General features: G+C 37.4%; 1 protein-coding gene across 1 annotated transcript in view; it reads right to left on the bottom strand.

The window, feature by feature from the left end:
- LOC135227030 (protein timeless-like) overlaps positions 1-25,917 on the bottom strand; it is a 269,166-nt gene that overhangs the window by 147,190 nt on the left and 96,059 nt on the right. The window contains 4 exon segments of the mRNA XM_064266817.1: positions 17,818-17,938; positions 22,406-22,530; positions 25,786-25,868; positions 25,871-25,917. Coding sequence (XP_064122887.1) covers positions 17,818-17,938; positions 22,406-22,530; positions 25,786-25,868; positions 25,871-25,917 — 376 coding nt within the window.

Here is a 25,917-nt window from a genome sequence, read left to right as displayed (position 1 = left end):
CGACACCCTCCTGGAGGGTGAGCGAGTCAGTTATACTGACCTTTTTCTTTATTTTATTTATTCTCTGGTATGTGTTAGTACATTTACCCTAGAAATAATAGATTAAAGGATATTTCGCGCAGCGACACGAGCTGAGCCCAGAAAAGGGATTTTGACGTAGGAAAAATCTATTTCTGGGCGAGGAAGCCGTGTCGCCCAGTGAAATGTGTCCTCTTTAGCACTATTTCTAGTAAAATATTGCTATAATACCAGAGAACTGCTAAATTGGACATGTCAGAAGTCTCTGACTCGCTCACCTAAATCATACATACACCTTAGTTCAAATTTTCATAGGCCTAGACATCAGTACCATTTTAATGAATAAATACAAGACTCGAAAACAACTTAAGCAAACATGAAAGTAGGATAGCAGACTTAGATTACTCAAGTCACCTAAGTCACCAGGCAAGCAAAGAGGGGCTTTGGGGATGATGAGTTATTGGCTACTTCCACCCAAAAGAACCCATCAGACATTAACAAAGCATGCCTATATGAACAATGCCATGCTCTGTTAGGTCCAGGGGACAACAGCAGAATGTGACAAATTACAGTATAAGTGGTTTTGTATTCAATGCCTAATTGCAAATGTAGGCCTAACTAAGACCCACATGAAAAAAATATATGAATGAAATAAAGCAACAGAAAGATTGAAAAGGGTTATACAGCATCTGGAGTAGATACTCTGAGGAAGTAAGGGATGTTTTGGAAAGAGAATTAAAGGACAGTAAACATGAAGACCAAAATCTAGGGATTGTTTAGAATGCAAGAGAGAAGGTAAGGAAAACTTACTAAAAGTCAGGAGGATTTAAACACAATGAAAAAGATTGAAGGAAACTCCAAAAACATCAAGAACCTGCAAAATTGGTTGTGGATAGTATACCAAGCACGAGACAGATTAAAATAATGTACAAAAACACTGGAAGATGAGCTAAAAAATATGAAAAAAGGATGCAGTTCTATAGAGATTAGAAGGTATATGAAAACAGCTGATAAAAGTCATTATGTAACCCGTAAGTATTAGAAAAATTTAAAAACTTCAACAGCATAAACCCTGTCGCTGAATTGTAGGTAAAAAATCAGAAAGAAAAAAATAAGTATAAAAAGACCCACCCCAGTTAAAAATAAAAAAAAAAAACCTGCAGATAAGAAACGGACAAGAGTAAACAATATTCAAAGCATAAGGTAAAGACATGACTGAGGTTGGCACTCCTAGTAAGTCACATTAAAGACCGTAGAATACAGTCATACATAAAAAATTCAGTAAATTAGAACTTGAAAAGTGGATAGAAACATTCATAACTATGAATGAAAATAAATTACAGCATTTAAAAAAAGGGAATGGCTATAACAAAGAAGAAAATAAGGCAGTCCCTGGTTATTGGTGATCTGGTTTTACGGTGCTTGTCTTCCAACAATAAGTGGATTTTAGGCACCAATATGCACCAATCCCCTCTTAACAGCGGCGCCAGATAACCAGGGATCAGCGCTATTATCACCGATTTTCGGTTATCGTCATGCTGTCAGGGACAGAACCCCTGCCAATAACCGGGGAATGCCTAAGTATATTCCAATGAGGTGGATTGAAAGAAAGGTCTACAATTGATCATCTGCTAAGCCAAAGTGCCAAAACATATGCACATATGGTTTGGAGATGCATATAAATGCTTTGATAGTCCCAACTAAAGAGACTGTGACAATAAATGGCAGGGAGGGGGGGGGGTGGGGGGGGGGGGGGGGTGGGGGGTAAAAATTTGTGATGAATAAAATGGCAAGGAAGTAATAAACATTAAGTAAAGTAGTGACACTGTAATTTCCCAGTAGTAGTTGTACATAGGCATGAGATTGTAAGGCTACATTAGTGAACTGTATATCAACAAAAAATTAAGTATTGCTTACAGGAAAGGGTAAAGGTCTTTGAATAGAAACATAAATAGAATCAAATGTCCAAATTACAGTACAGTGAAACCCCCGTATTCAAGCACTCCAGATTCGTGAACTCGGATATTCGCAGATTTCTCTCTGAACATATACCTCCATTCCTCGCAGAAAATTTGCTAATTCGCTGTGTTTTTCTACAAGAAATATCCACAAATTCCTGTTTTTTTAATCAATTTCATCATAAAAGCACTTTTTGTGATAAAACTATTAAAAAAAAAAAAAGGGATTTTGACGAAGGAAAAATCTATTTCTGGGCAAGGGTCCGTGTCGCCCAGTGAAATATCCCTTTAGTTCATATTTCTAAGGTAAATAATGCTAACATTACCAGAGAAAAATAAAAGAAGGGATGTCAGAGTATCCTGACTCGCTCACCCTAAATAAAAAGAGGGTGTCGGTATGGTACTGGGGCGAGTGAGACCACTACCACGGACCTCTTGTCATTTAGAATTCTCCTTCACCAAACTCCCCCTCCTCGAGAGAGCTGGTACACAGCCGGCGCCAGCAACTACTACTATACACCCACCCACGCCGACAACAGTGCCTCTCGTGGCCATCCTTTTCGTTAGCGACATCTCGCACACACATGATTTTTTGAGCTCTGTGTTTTGTGCCCTAACTTTTGGATTTACCACCATCATGGAATTCCAAGCTATCGCCGCATTAAGTTAAGTACTGCTGAAAGGTTACACATATTTTTAGCCAGTCAGGATCCGTTTTAACCGTTTTTATGGTTCATTAACGGTCCTTCCTTGTCTGGTCTCAGGCTCGCCATGCCGGCTCGCCTCGTGTTTATCTTGTAGCTCCTTCGGTCTACCATACCGTTGTGGCTATTCTGTGCAGTACCTATGATTACTATCATGAATGTTTTAAGTGTGGTGCGGGATGTGCTACAATTTTCATGTTTTACATCGTACTATTCGGAATCCTATGCCTCAGTGTCTTAGCTCAGTGTTCATGCACTGCATGTTCCTTTGTCTAAGGTCTGTTAGGCAGGTGGGTTATTACCCACTTTTTTCTTTAGTCCAGCCACCCTGGCGGTGGGCCAGCTGATCACCACGGGCCACCAGCTCAGTCCCCCACTTCCTCCCTCCCCATCGCGGGGAGGAGGCAGCCCTCGCTCGCTCACGGTCGCCATGGCAACCAACTGAGCACCCCTCCCCTCCTCCTCCCTTCCCAGGGAGGATACGGGAGTTACGGGAAGGGGTCTTGAGTCTGGCTCGTATACCTTTCTCTCCCTGGGATCCAGGGGGGGGGGGGGGGGGGGGGGGGGGGGGGGGGGGGGGTCCCTTGTGCGTTCGGGTTGGGTTGGCCACCCCGCCCGCTCGTACTGGGTCCTCTTTCGGTTCTCGCTGCAGCTCTCTCCTCCCTCGGTCTCCCCTACGCATCCATTATATGGCGGACTCGCTGGCCCCGCCAGCTCCTTGGGGGGTAGCGGAGAGTAGCCTTTACATGCATCCCCTTTTTATATACATTTATATGCTAATATGCTTCATTGTTCTGTTATCACTTTCCGCTAGTCTGGCGGAGCGCCCGCTCACCATCCGGGTTCTCTGTTTGCTTGCGAAAGTTTTCTACGGCGGAGCTACGCTTCGCTTGCCTTGTTTATTGCTTATTTTATTTGTTTTATTCTATTTTACTTGGGTTAATCTTCTCGTGTCTCTCCGCTGTGCTTGTACCCTCACCTTGGTGTACCCTTGGTATATGAGCAGGTAACTGGTTCGAAGGAAATCTTCGCTCCGTTGTACCAGAGTTTATCGGACCAGTTTACCACGTCCTACGGACTATCTCTCACAGAGTACAGGAGAGGATTATGCCAAGAAAAATTTTCACTCCGGCATGCAGCGGAGTATCATATCTCTTAGCAGGTTAGCCCTGTTAGTAACTGCCGATACTTATGTATCTGTCCACTTACAGGCTACCAACTGTCAAGAGGTGGGGTGCAACGCCATCCTGCAGGATCCATGCGGTCACGAGGTCTGCCGGACCCACGCTCCCTGTGCCATCCGCCATAATGATTGAATAGTATGGCATCATGAGGCCTGCTCCATCTGCTATGATCTGGTGGACCAGTTTACTGCCGGAGTAAGTATATACCAGAGTAATATACTTATAACTGTTTTTGGTATATACTGTTATAAAAGCTTATGTTATGATATATAAGTATTACTTAGTCTTAAGTGTTAATCATATATCTTCGGGGCTTCGTTGTAAGGACTACAACAGGTATAAACATTTTTAGTAGGTTTCTTGAGTTTTAACTAACAAAATAAGCAGTTTTTAACATTGTTCTAGGGGTTTCAACTATTTGCGGATTCTAGCTATTCGTGGAGGGTCTGGTACACATCCCCGCGAATACAGGGGGGACATTGTACTAGTGATAAAGATAAAAGACATAACTACTTAATGTGACATTTGTTTAAGTCTTATAAATTAAAGAAATATTGAATAACAAGTGAAATCACTGTCAGACAAAAGAGGGGACAATAAACTGAAAATAAAAAGCTTGAAAATCTGTATAAGTTACATAGCTCCATATCTAACTAGCAGTGTAAGGTGACTGCAATTGTTTGTGGAGTCACAGTAAGTCACAGGAGACAACTTGGTTCATTCTCTGCTTCTGCATGCACACATGAATAGCTGTCAAGAATTGTTTTGAATTGTTTTATCCCTAAATTTTCCTAAATTACATATTAAATTCTTTCTTATGATCAATTATCATAATCTTGTGATATTTTGACAATAAGGCGATCTAATATCCAATGATAACTATTTTCCTTTGGTTGCTACTATTGATGGGAAAGGATGGAAAATGGCATGAGGCAGAGATGAGGATGTTGAGATGGATGTGTGGAGTTACAAGAACAGATAGGATCAGAAATAAATTTAATTCAGGGACAGTCAAGTTAGGGGAAGTATCAAAGAAGGCCCAAGAAAGAAGACTATACGCACAGTGGTTTGGTCACACTATGCAGAGAAGGAGGTCTTGTGAAAATGATCTATGAGCATGGAGGTGGATGGAAGAAGAAGGCGAAGGCCAAAGTTCAGATGGAAGGATAGAGTACCAAATGAATTACAGGTGAAAGGTTTAAGAAGTCAGGAAATAAGAGAAGAGTGAAAACAACTGTTTGAGTGCCACCTTACTCTTCACACAGCTTCACCACAAGACAAAGGTTTTGCGAGAGAGAGAGAGAGAGAGAGAGAGAAGAGAGAGAGAGAAGAGAGAGAGAGAGCAGAGAGAGAGAGAGAGAAAGAGAGAGAGAGAGAGAGAGAGAGAGAGAGAGAGAGAGAGAGAGTTGGATATGCTAAAAGGATTTAGCATAAAACCAAACGATACAAAGTGGTGAGATCGAGAGTTGCAACAAAAAACTAAGATTCCTCCTAACTCTACTTTTTTCCCTTCCAAAATGAATGGGTTAGACTTCAAAAGAGAGCAGCAACATGATAACACAAGATATACTACCTACCTCAAAAGGTTGTTTAGCCAGTCTCACAGAGACCACAACAGTGCTAAGCCCCGCCCAGATCTTTCTGTCCATCCCCCTTTAAAACAAAATTAAAAAAAAAAATACTTCCTGGCGGAACATGTTTTGCCTGACCAAGAGGGAAGGCTTTTCTAACTAAAGGCAAGCAGGTGGATGACTGGCATACAAATGAGCATGCATCTGTTATAATTACAACAACAATGAACCAACAGCACAAAGATTACTAAGGTAGATTCTTGAAAGCTGGCTGGCAAAAATTCCAGTTAGAGTGATAGTGAAGGAGATGCATGAGCGCTCAAAAAAACTTATGATACTGTGCTGTCAACCTTTTGAATGAAACTCTTCTTATCATTCCATGATGGTGGCATAAATTCCATCCACAAGTCCAAAGATATAATCTAATAATGTTCAACTCCTTGGCGTCCGTCAGAACTGTAAGTATTACATATATCAACAAGAATGTTGACCAGATGTCAAAAAAACCACAAGGAGGAAAATATAATCACATACAAGAAATGCAGAGCCGTTTTGTTGGACAGTAAAAGCTGCTAGATGAAACCCCTGGTCTTCTTTACCACATGAAATGGCTGCTTGCGCTACTATTAAAGTGCAGAATGATGTACAGCTGACTGTCTCCTACACAAACATCTTCTGAGAAGTGTAGGTCAATCTTCTGGGTTAGGGGTGGAGGTGACCAAAAGGGAAGTGGTAGCTGGCGCATCTCTTGATCTGCTGGTGCAACATGCTTCCTTGGCAGATAGCTTTCTCTGACAGACACCGAACTGAAAAAAGGTGGTCCAAGTGCCGGCTACTTTGTTAACAAGGGTACAAGCAGAAAACTGGGAAATGAAAAACAGAGACCCTCTATTATCATCAGTGGTAAGTAAGGTAAATGGAAGTCAAGTCAGGCTTGTAAAGCACATACAACCACTCTACAGGCAGTCACCAGTTATCGATGAGGTTCCGTTCCTGAGGGGGTGCTGACAAGCGAAAACCGTTATTAACTGGAACTGCAATTTATGATGCCATAATGGGGCTTCTGGTGCCGATAACTGGAACTCAGCCTGTTATGGCGCCATAAATTGCCGATTTTATGGTGCTAGAGGAACGCCATAAAACCAGATCGCCGACAACCAGGGACTGCCTGTATTTCTTTTTCTTAACTGGTGAATGAACTGAGGCTTAACAACTTATAGTTTAAGTCTTCCTGGGCCTCTGAAAGGCTCATAAGGCAGGTGCTGATCTCCTGTTTCTTAGGCCAACAGCCTGTGGTGTACAAGTCGGGATGCTTAAGGCACGTAGCCAGTGTGTTGCTAGGTGCACTGTTCAGCTTCCCAACCCGAGGACTGGTACCTATTCTCCTGCTAACCCTCCTAAGGTTTCATACAGCTAGGTTGGTGGGCACCAGGTTTTTGCAAGGGCAAAATCCCCAAGCCGTCAGTAAGCGGCTGGATTTGAACCAAGGTCCTCTTGACAGGTAGGTGAGAACCTTACCACTGCACCACCATACCTTCACAAATGTTAGATAGGACTCACAGAAATGAATTACAGGCGGTCCCCGGGTTACGACGGGTCCGGCTTACGACATTCCGAGGTTATGACGCTTTTTCTTAAATATTCATTGAAAAATCCGCCCTGGGTTACGACGCTTGTTCCGAGGCTACGACGCTGATGCTTCCGACGCTCTGAGTTTACGACGCTTTTAAAAAACACATACTATGATAAGATAAGAATCCTTTATAGTTTAGCACAGTTTCTCTCTCTCTCTCTCTCTGTATTTTCCAACGAAAATAATCACTATAATTCTCTCTCTCTCTCTCTCTCTCTCTCTCTCTCTATACTACAAAGATGTATGTTTTTTAGTATGATAAATAAATGATTTACTATTTTCAAATATTAATATTAATTTATACAGCAATAATATCAATTCATTAAAGAAAATACCATAGTGAATTAGTAAGATTTTAGCTTATATTTAAAAACAAAAATTATGGAAGAATGAAGGAAATCCAGTCTTCCTGAAGTAACTTCCAGTAACCTTTTTTCAGATCCAGGTACTAAAACTGTCAGCTATATATCAAGTTCTGTGACAGCCAGGAGGGAAAGAGCTGGGGGAGAGCTGCAGTGTTGCAATCACGTGTCCTGACATTCCCCCACCCCCCCCCCCCCCCCCCTCTCTCTCTCTCTCTCTCTCTCTCTCTCTCTTCTCTCTCTCTCTCTAGCCTCTCTCTCTCTCTCTCTCTCTCTCATTTACTAAGACTCGAGATTTTTTATGTACTTGTACTATTTGTTTTTAATACTTTCAATAATATAATAATAATAATAATAATAATAATAATAATAATAATAATAATAATAATAATAACTGTAATTACAAATTCATATGTGATAGTATTTTAAAGAAAAATACAATACGTACTAATCTATCCATGTCACTTTTATTAAGGTTAACTCTCTCTCTTCTCTCTCTCTCTCTCTCTCTCTCTCTCTCTCTCTCTCTCTCTCTCTCTTACCGAGATGAAAGAATTTTTATGGTACTAGTATGTAAAATGTTTATTGATAATTTCAGTTATTTAATAATAATAATAATAATAATAATAATAATTAATAAAATTTAAAACTTTAATTACAAAATTCATAATGGTCGTATTTTAAAGAGATGAAAATGACCTTTCCATTTTACCTGTAAGGATAATTCCTCTTTCTTACTGAGATGAGAGAATTTTTATGGTAGATGCACGTGTTTATTATATTTTCAAATAATAATATAATAATAATAATAATAATAGAAGTAGTAATAATACGATAACTATTTCAAAAGAAAATTCTTCCCTTTGTCTTTTTCTGTATCAATTTCCCCACCTCAACTTGAGTGACACTCAAGCTTAACAATGCCATACAATGGTCAATGAATTTAATGGTTTTTATGTAATCTTCTCTCCTCTCTATCTCTCTCTTCTCTCTCTCCTCTCCTCTCTCCTCTCTCTCTCTCTCTCTCCCTCTCTCTCGGAGAGATGAGATAATTTTCATGGCATGTGTATGTAATAAGTTTATTATTATTATCTTCCAATAATAATACTATAAGTACAAAATTCATATCTGAGTATTTTAAATACAATAATCATTCCATTTCTCTCTTTTAAATACTGTAAGGACAACTCTCTTTCTCTCTCTCTTCTCTCTCTCCCCTCTCTCTCTCTCTCTCTCTCTCTCCACAAGATACTTGTCATACATTTGGTGTTTCTATTTCTTCCTTCATCTCTCTCGCTCTCAGCAAAAGAATGATAGACAGACAAACTTAATTGCACAGTCCTCTCTTTCTCTCTTCTCTGGAGAAATCTATGTATTTATGGGAGGGGGAAAAAGTTGCCTACAGACGTTCATTTCAATCTATTGAAAACTAAGGAGTATTTCTCTCTCTCTCTCTCTCTCTCCTTCTCTCTCTCTCTCTCTCTCTCTCTCTCTCTTGTATTTTAATGAAAATATACAGTAATTTGTGAATACACAGTGTTGCACATGAAAAAAAAGTAAATTAGTGATAATTTTAGAGATACGGCCCTAAGAAAAATTGCAAATTAGTAGTGAAATTTCCCCTGTGGACATGTTTTCAAGAACGTCGTTCCGGCTTACGACGATTTTCGGGTTACGACGCGTCTTAAGAACGGAACCCCAGTCGTAACCCGGGGACCGCCTGTATAACTAAAAGTAAGACAAAAATGGAAAATGCTGGCATACACTCAAGTTAAAGAACCTTTTGCACGGCATGTGACGTCAGGTAATCCAGACAATAGATTCTAGTGAAATTTTAATCAGGACGAGCCCTTCAATCACTATTTTGGTGCTCAGGTTTCTTACTTTTCTTAGAGTTCTAATGGACAAATTTGTTTTCTAAAATTTAAGATATTTTGTTTATATTTTGTAAGTAATTGTTTTCCTTTTATTTTTTTACAATGTATGTTTTTTTTTGTCTTTGTTTGAAACATTACATTTATGTTTGAGGTACCTCATCTTCCCTCCCTTATTAATCCCAATGGAAAATGCAAATTGACTGATCAGTGAAGTTTCCTAATGTCTCTTGTCAATCCTTTTTCTTTCTACTGCACAGGAACTTCCTTGCCTCTTCTATACAGGTATTTTTTTTTACAGTGTAGCCACTATTCATCCTAAAAGGAGTTACATTCTTAAGGTGCTCCCATGTTTACATAATACAGACCAACCAATCTCAAGGAATTCTCTTATATTTGGTCTCAGCCAGAATATTGCTTGTTGGCACAGTGATAGAATATAAATGACTCAGGACAGGAGGGTTCTATCTGTCCCCTGCAACTGCCTGTTTTCCCTTCATCCTAATTGCACAAATGTGACAATAGCCATCTTTCTCATTATACTCTGGTCTGTTCAGGCGTTCAATATAATCCCAAAGATTTGCTCCAGGAATAGTTTAACTGTGCACTTGTCCACCACCTGAACACCACTCAAGCTAAGTACATAGTTGAGAGAGAGAGAGAGAGAGAGAGAGAGAGAGAGAGAGAGAGAGAGAGAGAGAGAGAGAGAGAGAGAGAGAGAGAGAAAATATATTGTAAAGATGATGATGATGATGATGAATTAGCTGTGCAGTCCGATGAATGGCACTGAAGATGACTGCACAGCTAAGCAGAGGAGTTACATCTCCTCTGAGGGTGCCTCTTCGCCTTCAGGAGGCACTTATTCAGGCAATTTAAGAGGCACTACTTCTGGTGATTTGAGAGGCACTTCTTCATGGGTTTTGGGAAGCTTTGGAGGGTCCTTCTTCATACGTGACGAACATTGTGATTGGCAGCTACTGTCATTGATTCTTCTGGTGGTGAGTTGATTACAGAGCTCCAATGCCATATCAAGGATATTTGAAAACTTTAAGGAGCTCACTATTAAGAAACCCAAGTTAAAACAAACTCCTGGGTATCCTTTATCATTCTCCTAATTTGGGACAGGGGGTTCCAAAGTCGAGGCCCCCTCCTGCTCCTCTCCTGAACCTGGAATGTCTTCTTGCTGGCAGACTTCGTGTTCTTCCAAATCTTGGTCTGTCAGGGGTCAGAGCGGGTATCAATGAGGGTGCCGACTTCATCCTCGGTAATGTCATTAAAGCCTTCACCACCAAGAACTTTCGCCTTAGTAATGTTGAATGTTGAATTTCCTAAGGAGAGAAGCCTGTATAATTATGCATACAATCCAGCCACAACATACTCCAGCATGTGTTCAGATTGTGGCTTTTCATCCTCCTCCTCTTCCTCCTCATCCTCGTCTTCTTCTTCTTCTTCTTCAAGCACAGGCTCGTCAAAGCCCAAGAATTCTAATTCCCCTTCTTCATTGCCTTCCAGTGCCTCTACATCACCACCTTCCTGTTTCTCTATGTCGTCGCCTTCCGTAGTTGATAGCTGCTGATAGAGTTACTGTGCTTTCTTGTGAATGATGTTGTCAAGGGATACGTTCTTCTTCCGGCAGTCCTTGATCCAGTATGCCAGTGCAGATTCCTTCTGTATGATTGTTTTATCAGGCACCGTCGACGCTGTTTTTGCTATATCAAAGTAGCTCATGCTTACACTTTCTTATTTCACCTTCTTTTTTCTTAATGTATCTCACCGTGCTCTCTTTCATATTAAAATGGAGGCCAACCATGGCGATACTTTTGCCCTCCTTGAACATATTGAGAACTTTTACCTTCTTGTCAAGCTTCATGAGCGGCTTCTTTCTTTTAGGCACTTTGCCAGAAGCCTTAGAAGGAGCAGGGTACTTTTTAGGAGCCATTTTTGGCACGATTCACACGGATATAAGATGTAAAACACAGATTTGCGATTACATTCACATACTGCATCAGTACTTTCTACACAGTGAGGCTGGTCAAGGAGAGATGTGCAGTACCCACAATTCCACCATTTTCATGAGATGAGACTCAGGTTTCAACCAATCAAGGCCTAGTTACAGCCAATAAGCACCAAGGAAAATGAATGCTGCTCCTGGATTGGATGCTTTGCAGATGACAGCTAAAAGCGTGTCAAGTATCATTCCGTTTGGGTACTGCTCTAAGAGGGCATCACAGCATCATAAGAACTGTTTATCTGTGGAATGTTTGCTTGGGTGAAGTATCTTTTAAGGAAAATTACAGTGGGCCCCCATATTCGCGTTCTGATTTGCAGACACACATTCGCAGATTTCTCTCTGGACCATATCTGCCCATTATTCGCAGGGAATTTGCCTATTTGCAGTATTTTTCTAGGAGAAACTTCCACAAATTACTGTTCTTTTATAATTCATCATAAAATGCACTTTTTGTGATAAAACTATTAAAAAAAACTAGATATAAAAATTTGTACTGAGGTTTTCTTGCGTTTTTACTAACACAATAGGGCATTTTCATAGGGGTTTCAACTATTTGTGGATTCTAACTATTCGTGGGGAGGGGGCCTGGTACACATTCCCCACGAATACAGGGGGACCACTGTGTGTTATTGAAATTTTGCTGTTTAAATTATCTTATTACAGAACAGTTATATTTGAAAATTAGTAAATATTTTTTCATCATAAAATGTATTTAGTGACGAAATATACTTAGCACGTACATGTTAAAACACTAAGTACACCGGAGATGAAAACATGTACCCTGCTATTCCCATTGTCTTATGTATTTTAGATATGCTCGGCTTACTTATCCTAAAAAAAACACTATATATCGTATGTTATAATATTTAAAAACAAAAATCATTCTTAAAACAAAAAAACATTTCATAAAATGTACAGTATGCATAGAATATCAATGTACTACGTATACATGTGCACAATTTATACCCAACTAACCCAATAAATTTCAATTTTCTCTTGTATGTGCGTGTTTTGCATGTATGATGTACTACACTACTACTGATTAAGAACATTCTTTGAAGTCATCCATTAAAATCTCCTTTAACCCTCTTACGCCGACTGGACGTATTTTACGTCGACATTTTTTGTCTCCCGTGTGCCGACTGACGGATTTTACGTCGACTTACAAAAGTTTTTTTAAAAATTCGCGGAAAAATACTTATAGGCCTACCAGCCTAAAACTTTTGAATCACGCGCCTTGGGGGATGCTGGGAGTTCACGGATCAAGGTGTTGTTTTGTTTACAATCGTTACGCAGGCGCGCAAGCGCGAATTTCTTTCTTGCCGCACTAAAAAGTATCTGTGACACATCTCGGAAATTATTTTGTCACTTTGACATAATTTTTGTACCATTGTAAATTAGCCGTTACATGAAGTATTATATATGAAAATGTGCGCATTTTTATGTAGAATACAACAATAAAATACTCATGATTGTAGCTTTTATCAGTTTGAGATATTTTTATATAAATAACGATAAGTGCCAAAATTTCAACCTTCGGTCAACTTTGACTCTACCAAAATGGTCGAAAAACGCATTGTAAGCTAAAACTCTTATATTTTAGTATATTCAATCATTTACCTTAATTTTGCAACTAATTGGAAGTCTCTAGCACAATATTTCGATTTATGGTGAATTTATGAAAAAAACTTTTTCCTTACGTCCGCGCGGTAACTCTTCCGAAAAAAATCATACATGCGATTGTGGTAAAGTTGCACCATTTTAAAATTAGCTGTTATATAAGTTTTATATATGAAAATGTGCGCAATTTCATGCACAATACAACTAAAAACACCCATGGTTGTAGCTTTTATCAGTTTTTGAGATATTTTCATATAAATAACGATAATTGCCAAAATTTCAACCTTCGGTCAACTTTGACTCTACCGAAATGGTCGAAAAACGCAATTGTAAGCTAAAACGCTTATATTCTAGTAATATTCAAGCATGTACCTTCATTTTGCAACAAATTGGAAGTCTCTAGCACAATATTTCGATTTATGGTGAATTTATGAAAAAATAACATTTTCTTTACGTCCGCGCGGTAACTTTTCCGAAAAAATCATACGTGCGATTGTGGTAATGTTTGCACCATTTTAAATTAGCTGTTACATAAAGTTTTATATATGAAAATGTGCGCAATTTCATGTAGAATACAACTAAAAATAATTGAAGGTTGTAGCTTTTTCTCATTTGAAATATTTGCATATAAATCACGATAAATAGAAAAAAAAACCACGTTCGGTCAACTTTGACTCTACCGAAATGGTCGAAAAACGCAATTGTAAGCTAAAACTCTTACAGTCTAGTAATATTCAGTCATTTATCTTCATCTTGAAACAAATTCGAAGTCTCTAGCACAATATTTAGATTTATGGTGAATTTAAAAAAAAATCTTTCCTTCCCTCCGCGTGCGGATTCTCCGCCACAAATCTCCGAAATGCGTACGTACCATTCTCGGAATATTTGCTCCGTTTCATATTAGGCATTTCATAGAGTTTTATATATGAAAATGTGCGCAATTTCATGTAGAATAAAACGAAAAATATTTGAAGGTTGTAGTTTTTCTTATTTCCGAAATAATTGCATATAAATATATATATAAAAAAATTCGACATTCGGTCAACTTTAACTCGTCAGATATGGTCGAAAACTGCAATTGTAAGCTAATACTCTTACAGTATAGTAATATTCAATCATTTGTCTTCATTTTGAAAGAAATTGGAAGTCAGTCTCTAGGACAATATTTAGATTTATGGTGAATTTTTGAAAAAAAATATTTGTTTACGTCCGCGCGTTACGAATTCATGCATTATTTTGTGATAATATTTTCTCTGTGTAGCTTTTATCATTTTACAATGTGTTATATACCAAAATGATCGCAATTTAGTTTACATTACAACGAAAAAAAAGTAACTTGTTACCTTTAACCGTTTTGCGCACAGCGTGATTTGAATACAATATATGAAATTTCGTTTTTGCGCTATCATATATCGCATTATTTATATATTATAATGATAATTTTTTTCATTTCTGATGGTTGCATACTAAACTTCAGCCAATGACAAAAAAAGGAGCCACAAATGAACTCTTAATCTTGAAAACTAAGCGCGCTGTGATTTTTTGAAAAAAAATATTTTTTCCGCTTCCGTGCTCATTCTGAAACACCTCCGGCACACGGGAGACAATTTTTATTTTACCGCTTCGGCGTAAGAGGGTTAAACGTTCTGCTTCTCCTACCCTCTGGTAAAGAGCCATACAGTTAATGACAAATGAGGAGAAAATAGACATGACTTATGTTAAGAGAAGGCAAAAGTCATTGAGAAGTAGAACGAGTACGAACAGGGTAAAATACTTGGAGAGGTCATTCTTGAAGAAAAACTTGCCACCCTCGCCACCCTCTTTACTATCCCACCAATGGCCCAGGATTTTGAAGAATATTTTGGTCTATACAAACTGGTCAGGAAAGTCAGGCAGATACAGACAATGGTAAAGGCATGGGATAAGAATGAAGAAAGGGCCACAGATTTTATCTATACTGTTAATGATCTTATGAAGCCCTATCATTCTATGATTGTGAAAATGTGCAAGCACCTTAACATGATGCAGCCTCCTGAAACCCCTGACGAAGCGCCTCCTGAAGAGGGTGAAGAGGCACCCTCAGAGGAGATGTAACTCCTCTACAGACTTTGCTGTGCAGTCTATCTTCATCATCATTAATTGGACTGCACACAATACATCAACCTCATTTATATTCAACATTCATCCCCAGTGAGTACCTACATGATTTAATACTATGTATTACTATAATATTTAATGTCATATTATGTACATAAATATGAAAACACGGAATACTACTGCTTTACGAAAAAAATTCATATCTGTGAATTGTGGGGACCCGTGAATACTTTTATAGATACGTTCCACAGAAAAACCTGTGAATGAGCAAGTCCTCCCACAAATAAGTTTTTAGATAGGTTCCATAGAAATATCCGCAAATAGGTGAGTTCGAGAATCTTGAGAACGCGAATACAGGGGGTTTACTGTAGTCTACTACTCTACTTAGACTGGTTGAGCTTGCCACGTTTTGTAATTATTTACCCCTCCCATCTCTTTCTTTCTTTCTTATTTCCTTTAAATATGGGAGGGAATTTTACTCAACAGATGAAAGGGGGCATGGAGGGAAGGACCAACTTATAAGAGGGGGTGTGGTAATAAAAAGTTTAAGAACCAGTGCTCTAACAAACAAACAGCTCTCTACATGGGCTCGGACTTATTTTACTATTCCTCATTATGACATCCAAAAGGCGAGATCATCGTTAATTTTCTTCATAAATCTTTCCTTTGAAAAAGTATGAGTGTTTGGGTTGGTTATTAGAGGCAGTATTTCTGAGGTGGGAAAGGCACAGTAATCACACAGCCAGATCCGACCTACGAGTCCTCAACTCCCTCATGGAAAAATGATAATCCCCTCCCCCTTCCTCCTCCTCTCCCCTCCTCCTTTCCCATCCCTCTTTCCTCTCCCTCCTCTCTTCCCTTTTCCCTTTTCCATGTTTTATGATGAAATGAAATGTGTTGAGATCGAGTACTATTAACAAAATGTTTACAGACTTGTAAAGACATAATTTTTTATTTTTTATAAAAGTAATGGACAGGTTTTCAAATAAAATTATAACTTCCTTGACCTTTAGAATTTATGAAGTGTTTAGTTAATCTCATGTGGTAACTATGAACCACCTGCATTCTGTTTAGGAGCTGAAGACTGTTTCACAGGATCCCGAAGTCTTTAAGAATTTAAGATGATGATACAATCCATTTGGCATTTCTCTGGGAATGCTTCAGAAGCTGAATACCACTTCAAAGGTTCCTGGAGTTGTGAAGTTGACTTTCGAGAGTAATATTTTAATAACTGTCCAGAAATGTTTAATGTTTCGAAATGGACTTGGTTGGTAATTCTAGAACAGCAGCAGGCATTACTGGTGATGATCCAAAACCGCCAATGGCATCAGCATTGATTCAAAACCCATCAACAGCTGTTCATGCACCTACACAAAGATATGGTCAGTTATTTGAATATGACCTGAAGGTATGGTTTGGTTTGAACATGGGTATGGAATGGATATGAGTATGGTTATGCCTATTGGTATGGGTATGGATTGGATATGGGATAATCAATTCTCTTGGTTTGTCAATCATTTTATATCATAAAAATTCTTCCATTCAGTATACAAAGATTGTAATATTTCTCTCTGAAGAGTTTCACAGTGTGGCAGTAGCTGCGCTGAAAAGAAAAACTAGTGACCTCTGTTTTTACCGCATGACAAACTCCTCCCATCTCTCTCTCTCTCTTTCTCTCTCTCTCTCTCTCTCTCTCGTACACACGCACATTCATTGCAAGTAACAGCATTCTTTCAATGACCAAACAAAGGGTACAAGCTGTGCTTATTTTGACACTAAGCTGCTTTATGTTGACATTAAGGGGCTGGGTGTGTCTAAGCTTTATTTGACAGTAAGATGAATTGGACTAATTTTCCCTGGCACTCTTCTGTGCCACTCCTATTTGGAGGTGGAAAATAGCTCCAAGCAAGTCACCTGAGTTCATGCACTGAAAACAACCCACATTTTTTGCTTTCTTTTACTTTACAAAAGGTATCAGTCAAGCACAACTGGGAACTACTATCACAAATATTTCATAATTAAGATGTTATGCTAACACAATTTTCCCTCGTACTGTAATCTAAAATTATCTATCCGTGGTAAAAAAAAAAAGCCACTAACTATGATTAGTTTCATTAACAAAATTGTCTAATTACGTATTGCTAATTATCATTTTGTTGGCCAGGAAAAAACAGCACAGTTTTTATGTCACCTTGTGAGAGACCCATCAGCTCCAAATTTTAACATTTATAAGCCTACCTACCCGCTAAAATTTTTTGGAACTAAAACTTTTCCCTGGTTCTTAAACTATATTCTTAACTTTCCTCTGACATATTGACCGAAAAATGTACAGAAAAACAAAGAATTTGGACCAAACAACTGGGATGTCTGTCTTGCAGATCAGACCAAGAAGTAAAGAGGAAAGTGGCCAACCTGCATGCTGTTGCCACGTCTATGCGAGAAGGAGGAAGGGAAAACTGAGGCTTTCACTGCAGGCAAGAAAAAGAGCTCTCTTGCCTTGATTCCTTTAAAGACTATCATTATGCAGACAAGCACTATTCTGGCCAAGACCAACTATTGAAGAAATCTTTGAGACTAGTACATAGTTAGTTTGTCTCATGGAGCCCTGGGGGCTATAAAAAAATAAGCATAAAAGTTAGAGAATCAGTGCTCTTAAGGAAAGAACATTAGGAAAGAAGCCAAAACAATAATCCTTAAAAATGCATTCTTCAACACAAAATTCACCATTATCTTTGACTATCATTCCACAGATACGGTAAAACTATCCTAAAGATAACAAACTGACCTCTTTCTTGATGGGTTCCTCAATAGAGTCATCACAACAGATGTCACGGATCTTATCCATTAAATCTTGTTCACTGCTGGAGTTTTTATACATTGTGTAAAGTTGATCAAGATCATCATCACTGAAAAATAAAAATTCATAAATAGCAAACATTCATCCTATATTCTGTGTACTGTTAAAACATTTATTATATGGAGAGGAGTTTGCAAAACTGATTAAAACAAGATACGTACTATACACTGGGACCAACAGCATCTTGGCATACATTATATTCAAGCAATGGTGTCATTGCAATCTTTAATCTTCCAGTATTAGAATAATAAAATTCCTAAAATTATAATAAAGTGCAAAAAGATCCCAAGTGTATAATTTGTTTCATATACACAAACTTCTAACCCCCCCAAGGTGTGGTTAAATGAATGATGGCTACTTATCTACAATACATGAAGTAGTTATTAGACTTCTTGAAGTCAGCAAACTGCCAGGAATTCCTTTGTCTTTCCTACAACATTATCTGTAAACTTTACCAATACGTACATACTGATATAGGATTGGCTGTAAAGGTCCAAAGGCAGGTCTTCAGTATCAACCAGAAGGCTTAGAATAAGGGGGGGCTTAATGGGAAGTTAGATATCAGCTTGGTACAAAAAATCTATAATGTTTTACTAACCTGGCATTTCTAAGAAACATATTTCATAACCATACAAAAATTTTAATTAAATGAGGAATTTACACAATTTAAAATATGGCTGATGATGTGCATCCCATGATTTATAGGATGGAATTATCAGATTATTTAGCTTGTAGTCATGAACCAAAGCCAAATATGTGGATCTTTTCAAATGCCTCGCTTTAATCACTTCTTGACTTGCCACTTCTTGTTGAATTTTATCTTCTAAATAGTCATCAAACACCCCCTTTAATATTATAACTCCTTTAACAGAATTTGAGAGTTCTATAACGTGAAACTCCTTCTCCATTGTAAAATTTTCTGCTCTCTTCCTTGGATGCCACTTCTACCAAGAGTGAGCCATTGCTAAATACTGACATCTTGGACTTCCTTCAGCAATGTTTTATAATCACCCTAAGAACATAAAACATGGGTAGAACTTACGGTAAATCCTTATTCCATTTATTGACCATAGTGCAAAAAAATCTTGCATGATATCCTTTAGAGAAGCCTAGACAAATTTCTATTTCAATTAACTGCGTTATTACTAAGTTTACTAAATTTAATTCTCTGAAAAGGACTTGAACATGGAAGGTAAGGCTTAAAAGTTACAGAACTCTTCAAGGAGCTGGTAATCAAGTGTGATGAGTCATCAGTATGGCCAGGGGCTTTTGGTTTTAAAAAACCTATCCATAAAAATACATGGAAAATGAAAACAGAAAAAACGAACTGCTTGATGACGTTAAAAGGGTGCCACATAGTAGTATTTTTCATAAGACTTAGTACTCCACCAATGGCAATATATCAGAACCAACCTTCAAATTTCCATAAATGGTGTGGCACAAGGGTAAACTAACCCACTTGTTGGAGATGAGATCCCTTAAGGGTTAAGGGAAAACTACATTTTCTGGCCTGGTTTTATGGAATCCAGAGACTACTGAAGAAAGTAAATGTTGAAAAAGAAAGGTGTCTCAGTAAAATCTGCATTCCATAGTCAAAACACAACTAAAATTATGAGATTATTTCTGAGCAGAGGAAACCATGTTATTTCTGTTTAAACTCTAATCTAACTTGAGGGTTTTCTTTTATTATAAGTTAGATCTTCTTAACAGTAAGGTAACTTGGTGCCATTTCCCTTATATCATGGAATAATATACAGCATCTTCTCCAAAGAAAAGGTGAATAAAAAGGAAAACTTATAAAAGTTCTTGGATTACAGCCATGTCATTAAGTTCTTCAAAATGCAAATGCTAATACTCCAAAAATCTAATACCCTTCCGAACTGGAAAGGTTAGTGAGATTAAGTCATTTTTCAAAGGACAAAAGGCTACTTCACTCTTATCCAAATACAATTTGTGACTGACCATGTCAAGGCTGCCGGAAGTCAGAGATAATATTCCACTAACTTGTCCTCCTTCCAAACATTTCAGTACATTATTTGGTCCATTTCAATTGGGTGCCCACATCTTAATTACCATCCTACAATCTTTATGAGACAAAACCATTCCAAAGGTAATTTGTTATGCTCTGAGTTTGATGATACCTATACTCTGTTTTTTTTCATCTGTCCATCTGCCTGTGGTGTTTTTGTATGGCAACACTGCGTCCCGGGCTTTAGATAGTTACGCTATGTGTAAGTTTTAGGTAAATAAAAGGATATCTGGGTGTACATTGCAACTGAAAAGTGTTTTAATAATTTACTGTATGCGAATTACACCGTTAATATTCGAAATAGGATATTATTATAATCGTTGAATGTAAGCTGAATGTGACTATCTAAAGCCCGGGACGCAGTGTTGCCATACAAAAACACCACAGGCGGGTGGACAGATGAAAAAAAACAGAGTATAGCTATGTTCAACCTTAAAATTGTTACTTCTCAGTGGGGTATCTATATCCTAATTACCATCCTACACTCCTTATGAGACAAAACAGTTCCAACTTCAGGTAATTTACTAGGCTCTAGAGTTTGATGATACCTAGCTAAGTCCAATCTCAAAATTAGAACTTTCAATTATCCTGTATCACTGAGTAGGTTGATAATTCAGATAGGATATATTCTCACTTCTTGATATCCTCCCATAAAGAGCTCCTACTTCCATATCTAATACATAGGTAGTAATTTCCTTTCCAAGAGGATATTCCAGCTTTAGTAATGCAATGGTTCATGCTTAACACAAATATTCTAAATTTTAAACAAATGTTGGTTAATAAGATAAAAAAATAATTGCTCCACATCATGATATCACCCTCCTCTTATTTCACTAGATACATACATCAGGTAAAGTGAAAACTTTATAATGAATAAGGTCAGAGAGGGGGATTTCTATCTCATTTAAAGGCATTTTTTTTTTACCTCCTGAATTTCAATGAATTTTGCAAATTCTTAGTCATCATTTTGATAAGATCATGATCTGGATGTATAAATAAAACATTAAAAAATAGATTCACTTGGAGCAATTTTTTTTCAAACTATCTGTTTGGGAGAACCATGAAATGGTATTCTAGCTTCTTCAATGCCAATGAGACACTGAATTTCAACTTATCTTATTCTTTAAAGGCTATTTAATTAAACCCATAGCAATAGCTATAACCTCTAACTCATCAGTATGCACTTCGGTGACTATGCATTGCTCTTAATTAATTCTTGAACAAATAAAGAAAAAATACGTATCTTCAAACCATAATTTCATAGTAAGTTTTTTCACAAAATTAGCCATTCAAGCTGACTAGTATTCAGGCAAACCTACAAAGATTTCCAGTTACTAGCACTGATTGGCTCGATTTTACTGTTATACTAGCAATTCTTTATGTTACATACATTAGGAGACTTATAATTTTGTGATTATTACTACATATACAAGTTCCTTGTTGGATGAGTGGGTTACGTGCTCACCTACCAATTCGGTAGTTGCGAGTTCGATTCTCCGTTCTCCCAATGTGGAATCAGAGGAATTTATTTCTGCCGATTAGAAATTAATTTCTCGATGTTATGTGATTCGGATCCCACAATAAGCTGTAGGTCCCGTTGCTGGGTAACTAATTGGTTCCTAGCCACATGAAAATATCTAATCCTTCAAGCCAGCCCTAGGAGAGCTGTTAACCAGCTCAGTGGTGTGGTTAAACTAAGATATACTTACTACATTTATGACAATACGTATTAGCAATTAGGGAATAGAGAACAAAAATCTAAGACATCTGAGACTTTTAGCTTTGTCATGTAGTAAGCATCTGCAGTTCACAAGATATTACGCGATAACTGCTGTGACATATGTCCTTCAAACACCAGATTTGTAACTAGCTTTCTTGATCATTAACTATACGTGTATAGGGAAAACTTACTAACATTTAAAATACTAATGTTAAGAAAGTTAAAGGGAAAAATGACCAACATTTAAAATACTGATGTTGAGAAAAGTTAATTTTGACACATCTATAGAGATACACTACACTCCTTATGAGACAAAACATGCTTTACCAGTAAACAGACGACAGATGTGAGACTGGATTTGAAAAAAAAACTTAGAAGTTTGAAGTTCATAATAAAAAAAAAAAAAGTCCAATGAAATTTTCATAAAAAAACCAGAGTCAAATAACTCAGTAATGAATATCAGTCTTATCCATACATGCAGACAGATTGAGAGCTGCACATGCAATGATTCTTGCTATCAAATACTTATCTAGTTTTCAATATATAAAAGTTTACTCATCAATTCATCTCATATATGCATACACCAACTTACTCTATACAGTACACTGTAAGGTTACAGTACTATGAAAGTATTATAGGTAATGTATGATTGTAATAAGAACAGGATAAAGAACATAACCTAGCAAAAAAACCTGAAAAAATATGAAACTATTATTTTAGTATTAAATACATAAAAACATAAATACAACATTGCATACAACACTCACGTTAATTCAATGGCAACAGGTTCGGACAGCGGTCTTGGGAACATTGAATTCACCCTGCCATCTGGATTCTCAGTTCTAATACGTGTACACTTTCGTAGTATATATTCAATGAGATCAGCCCAATCCTGAAAAAACATATAACACTTAAAAGTCAATAATAATGCAAAAGGATACCAATAAAATTTTAAGGCAAAGTAAAAAAGGGTTTTTGACGAAGGAAAAATCTATTTCTGGGGGAAGACCTGTGTCACCCAGTGAAATATTCCTGTAGCACACATTTCTAGGTATAAATAGATGCTAAATATACCAGAGAAATAGCTAAATGGAATGCTGAAGTTACTACCTCCAGCTCGCTCACCCAATAAGGGTGTGGGTATAGACAAGGGTGAGTGGAAGCCACTACCACAGATATTCTGCCAATTAGACTCCTCCTAAAACCCCTCTCTAGATAGGTGCCAGTTACAAACGTTCAAGATTAAAAAACTTTCATTAACCTATAGTAATTTAACAAAGTTTATCAGCTTGCTTCAAGTGACAAAGCTTTCACTAACACTGAAGCAATACTGCTTTAAAAAATAATGAAAGCTTGTTAACAAAGGTCTTAAGAGACCGAGATTCAGCAAAAAGATCAACAGATACAAATATGCCCCTATCTGCATATCAAAGAAAGACTATGTATTAGTGAAAATAATCAATGTTTACAAATCATAAAATTTAAAATCCTGTCTCTTGCAGGGGTATGCCTGGAAGATTCTTGAGAGAGAGAGAGAGAGAGAGAGAGAGAGAGAGAGAGAGAGAGAGAGAGAGAGAGAGAGAGAGAGAGAGAGAGAGAGAGAGAGAGCATATTAATTAGAACTGATTTACACATGGGACTCAAGGGAAAGGTCTGAAATGTATTAAAAAACATATCTAAGGTTTCTGAATTTAGTGTGATCTGTGTCGAGCATCATCCAGTATATCAACCGAAGGCCTGTGATAGTATAAGTCAGGAAAAGGAAAACTGACATATATATATTATATATTATATATATAGTATATATATATATAGATATATATATATATATATATATATATAATTATATATATATATATTAATATGTAATATATATAAAAGGGAAGAAAACTCACTCATCCATTAAGCATTCTATTACAATTTACCATTGTATGTACTTGACTACAGTTGGAGACACTGTGGTACCCTAAGTAATAATGAAATTTTAAAATTCTATTCCCATTCATCATATTTTGCCTAATTTTTGGGCAACAGAGGTTTTCATGTACTCATATTTCTTTCATTGTCACAATTTTTGTCTATAGTAGTAATTTTAACTTATATTTTTATCTAGTTGTATTTCTTATAGCCAGTGTTTTGTTTACCCACTAAGGGGTTACTGTATACATGCATTGATTGTGAGTTATCTTTAAGCCCTCCCTCATTCTCCACTGAGCATCCATTATCTTCACTCAGCATCAACAAGTTTAGAAATGCCTTTTCATTCCATCAAGAGTGGGCATTTCCAGCACAAATTCCTAGGCACAAAGGAATGTCATAAATAAAGATTTCTTCCCCCAGTGGCCATGGCTCTCCTGGAGCATGTTGTCATGAGAGCCAGTGGTCTTTATGGTGACAGACTAGAGCAGAGTCATGGGTCCTTTGAAGTCCTTTTGGACTACCATCACCACTCTTCTTTGGATTCTCAATCTTGGCCAGAAATGACAAGTCAGGGACAGAGATGCTAGGTGTAAGTATGATGAAACTTTGTCCTCATCTAAGAGAGTCAGGATACCAAGATGGTTTAGGAGACCATCTTTTGGTGTGTTGAGTTACAGCTGCATTAGGACTACTGAATTGAGATGACAGGGGTCAGAGAACATTTGTAAGGGACCTGATAATGAGAAGCCTTGCAGAAGCCAGTCTTTGCAATGCAAAGGTCTAGAGAAGGGAATTAAAAACCTTTGTATCTTGATCATTGCCACATCCATAAAACACTGGCTTCGATAACACAATTGTGTGATGTAACTGTAGTAGCAACAAGGCACTACATGTTTGTTGTCAAACATGTAGTTCAGAAATTGTAAAAACTGTTTCAACGATGGCTCAACCAGCTCTCAGCATGAAGGTAATCCAACCACACTGTCCATGTGGACTGGTATTGCTGGATAGATAAAGTCTGCAGTTTTGCACTAGTTACCTAGCAGTGTTAGGTGAAAAATATTCATGGCAGCAGAGGCGTAACTAGCGGGGGGGTGGGGGCAAGGGGGACACGTGCCCTCAACCTTAGGGAGGCGCCAAAATGACCCTGGGGAACAATTTATGCGGCTTACAGGGAGCTGTGAGAAAAAAAGTATTTTGTATCTCATATATATATATATATATATATATATATATATATATATATATATATATATAGATATATATATATGATATATATATATATTTAATAATAATATATATATATATATATATATATATATATATGTATATATATATATATATATATATATATATATATATATATATATATATATATTGCATGATATACTATGCAAAAATAGAAAATATCAGCATATTGAAATAACTGAAATCAGAGAGAGAGAGAGAGAGAGAGAGAGAGAGAGAGAGAGAGAGAGAGAATGATGGTCCTTAAAACAATGTAATGTGGAATTTGAATTTTGAAGGATGAGTGCCGGTTGAGTGCAGTCTCCACATGTGTTCCAGTGCTACAAGCAACTGTTTCCAATACTAAATCGGACCTCGAGGATCATTAGCGCCCTTGCTGGCGCCCTGCATTGTAGAATATTTGGAAGTGTAAATATATCCCCTGTAAATTTGACCCTTAGAGTTTTCCTTGCACTTTTCCCTTGAATTTTGGCCCTCTGCCAACATCTTCTCTATTTACAAATCGAGCTTGAAGGGGGTCCTAACGTAGTCAGAGCAATTGATATCCAGTGAAAAAACCCTTCAAGTCTCCCATTTGTAAAACTGTGCAATTTATGCCTTTTGTCAAATGGTGTAACAAACATCGACATGGGAAATGTAATTTTTATATAAAGTATGCAATTCAGACAAAAAAAAACTGATAAATACTTTTCGCCATAAACTCACTCAATCCACACATGCTTTACACACCTTTAGAAGCACCATACTAAATGGATAAGGTAAAATATGAGTGGTCTTTCTACCAAGGGCGTTCAAATCACTCACTTTAAAACACAACTTTCAGCTATGCAAGGCAATTGTGTGTATTTACCTTCCATATCTTTTCTACCAATATTTCATATATTAAAATGTGTACACCAACAAACTATAACATAACCTGGTCCTAATAAACATGCAACGAACGCCACCATTAGAGCAACAAGGGATTCTGATAACTTACCACACAAAGCTCAAATCCTTCTTTCCAAATACGCAAAAAGGTCCTCAAAATACATGGCTGGAGAAGGACATTCACATTCCGCAATCACCAGCAACATGATGCATCATGGTAAATATGCAATCATTCACTGTC

The sequence above is a fragment of the Macrobrachium nipponense genome, chromosome 15 (genome assembly GCF_015104395.2).
Source record: "Macrobrachium nipponense isolate FS-2020 chromosome 15, ASM1510439v2, whole genome shotgun sequence".
NCBI lineage: Eukaryota > Metazoa > Arthropoda > Malacostraca > Decapoda > Palaemonidae > Macrobrachium > Macrobrachium nipponense.
Note: the sequence above shows the minus strand (reverse complement) of the source record. Positions and strands in the feature narration are given on the sequence as shown.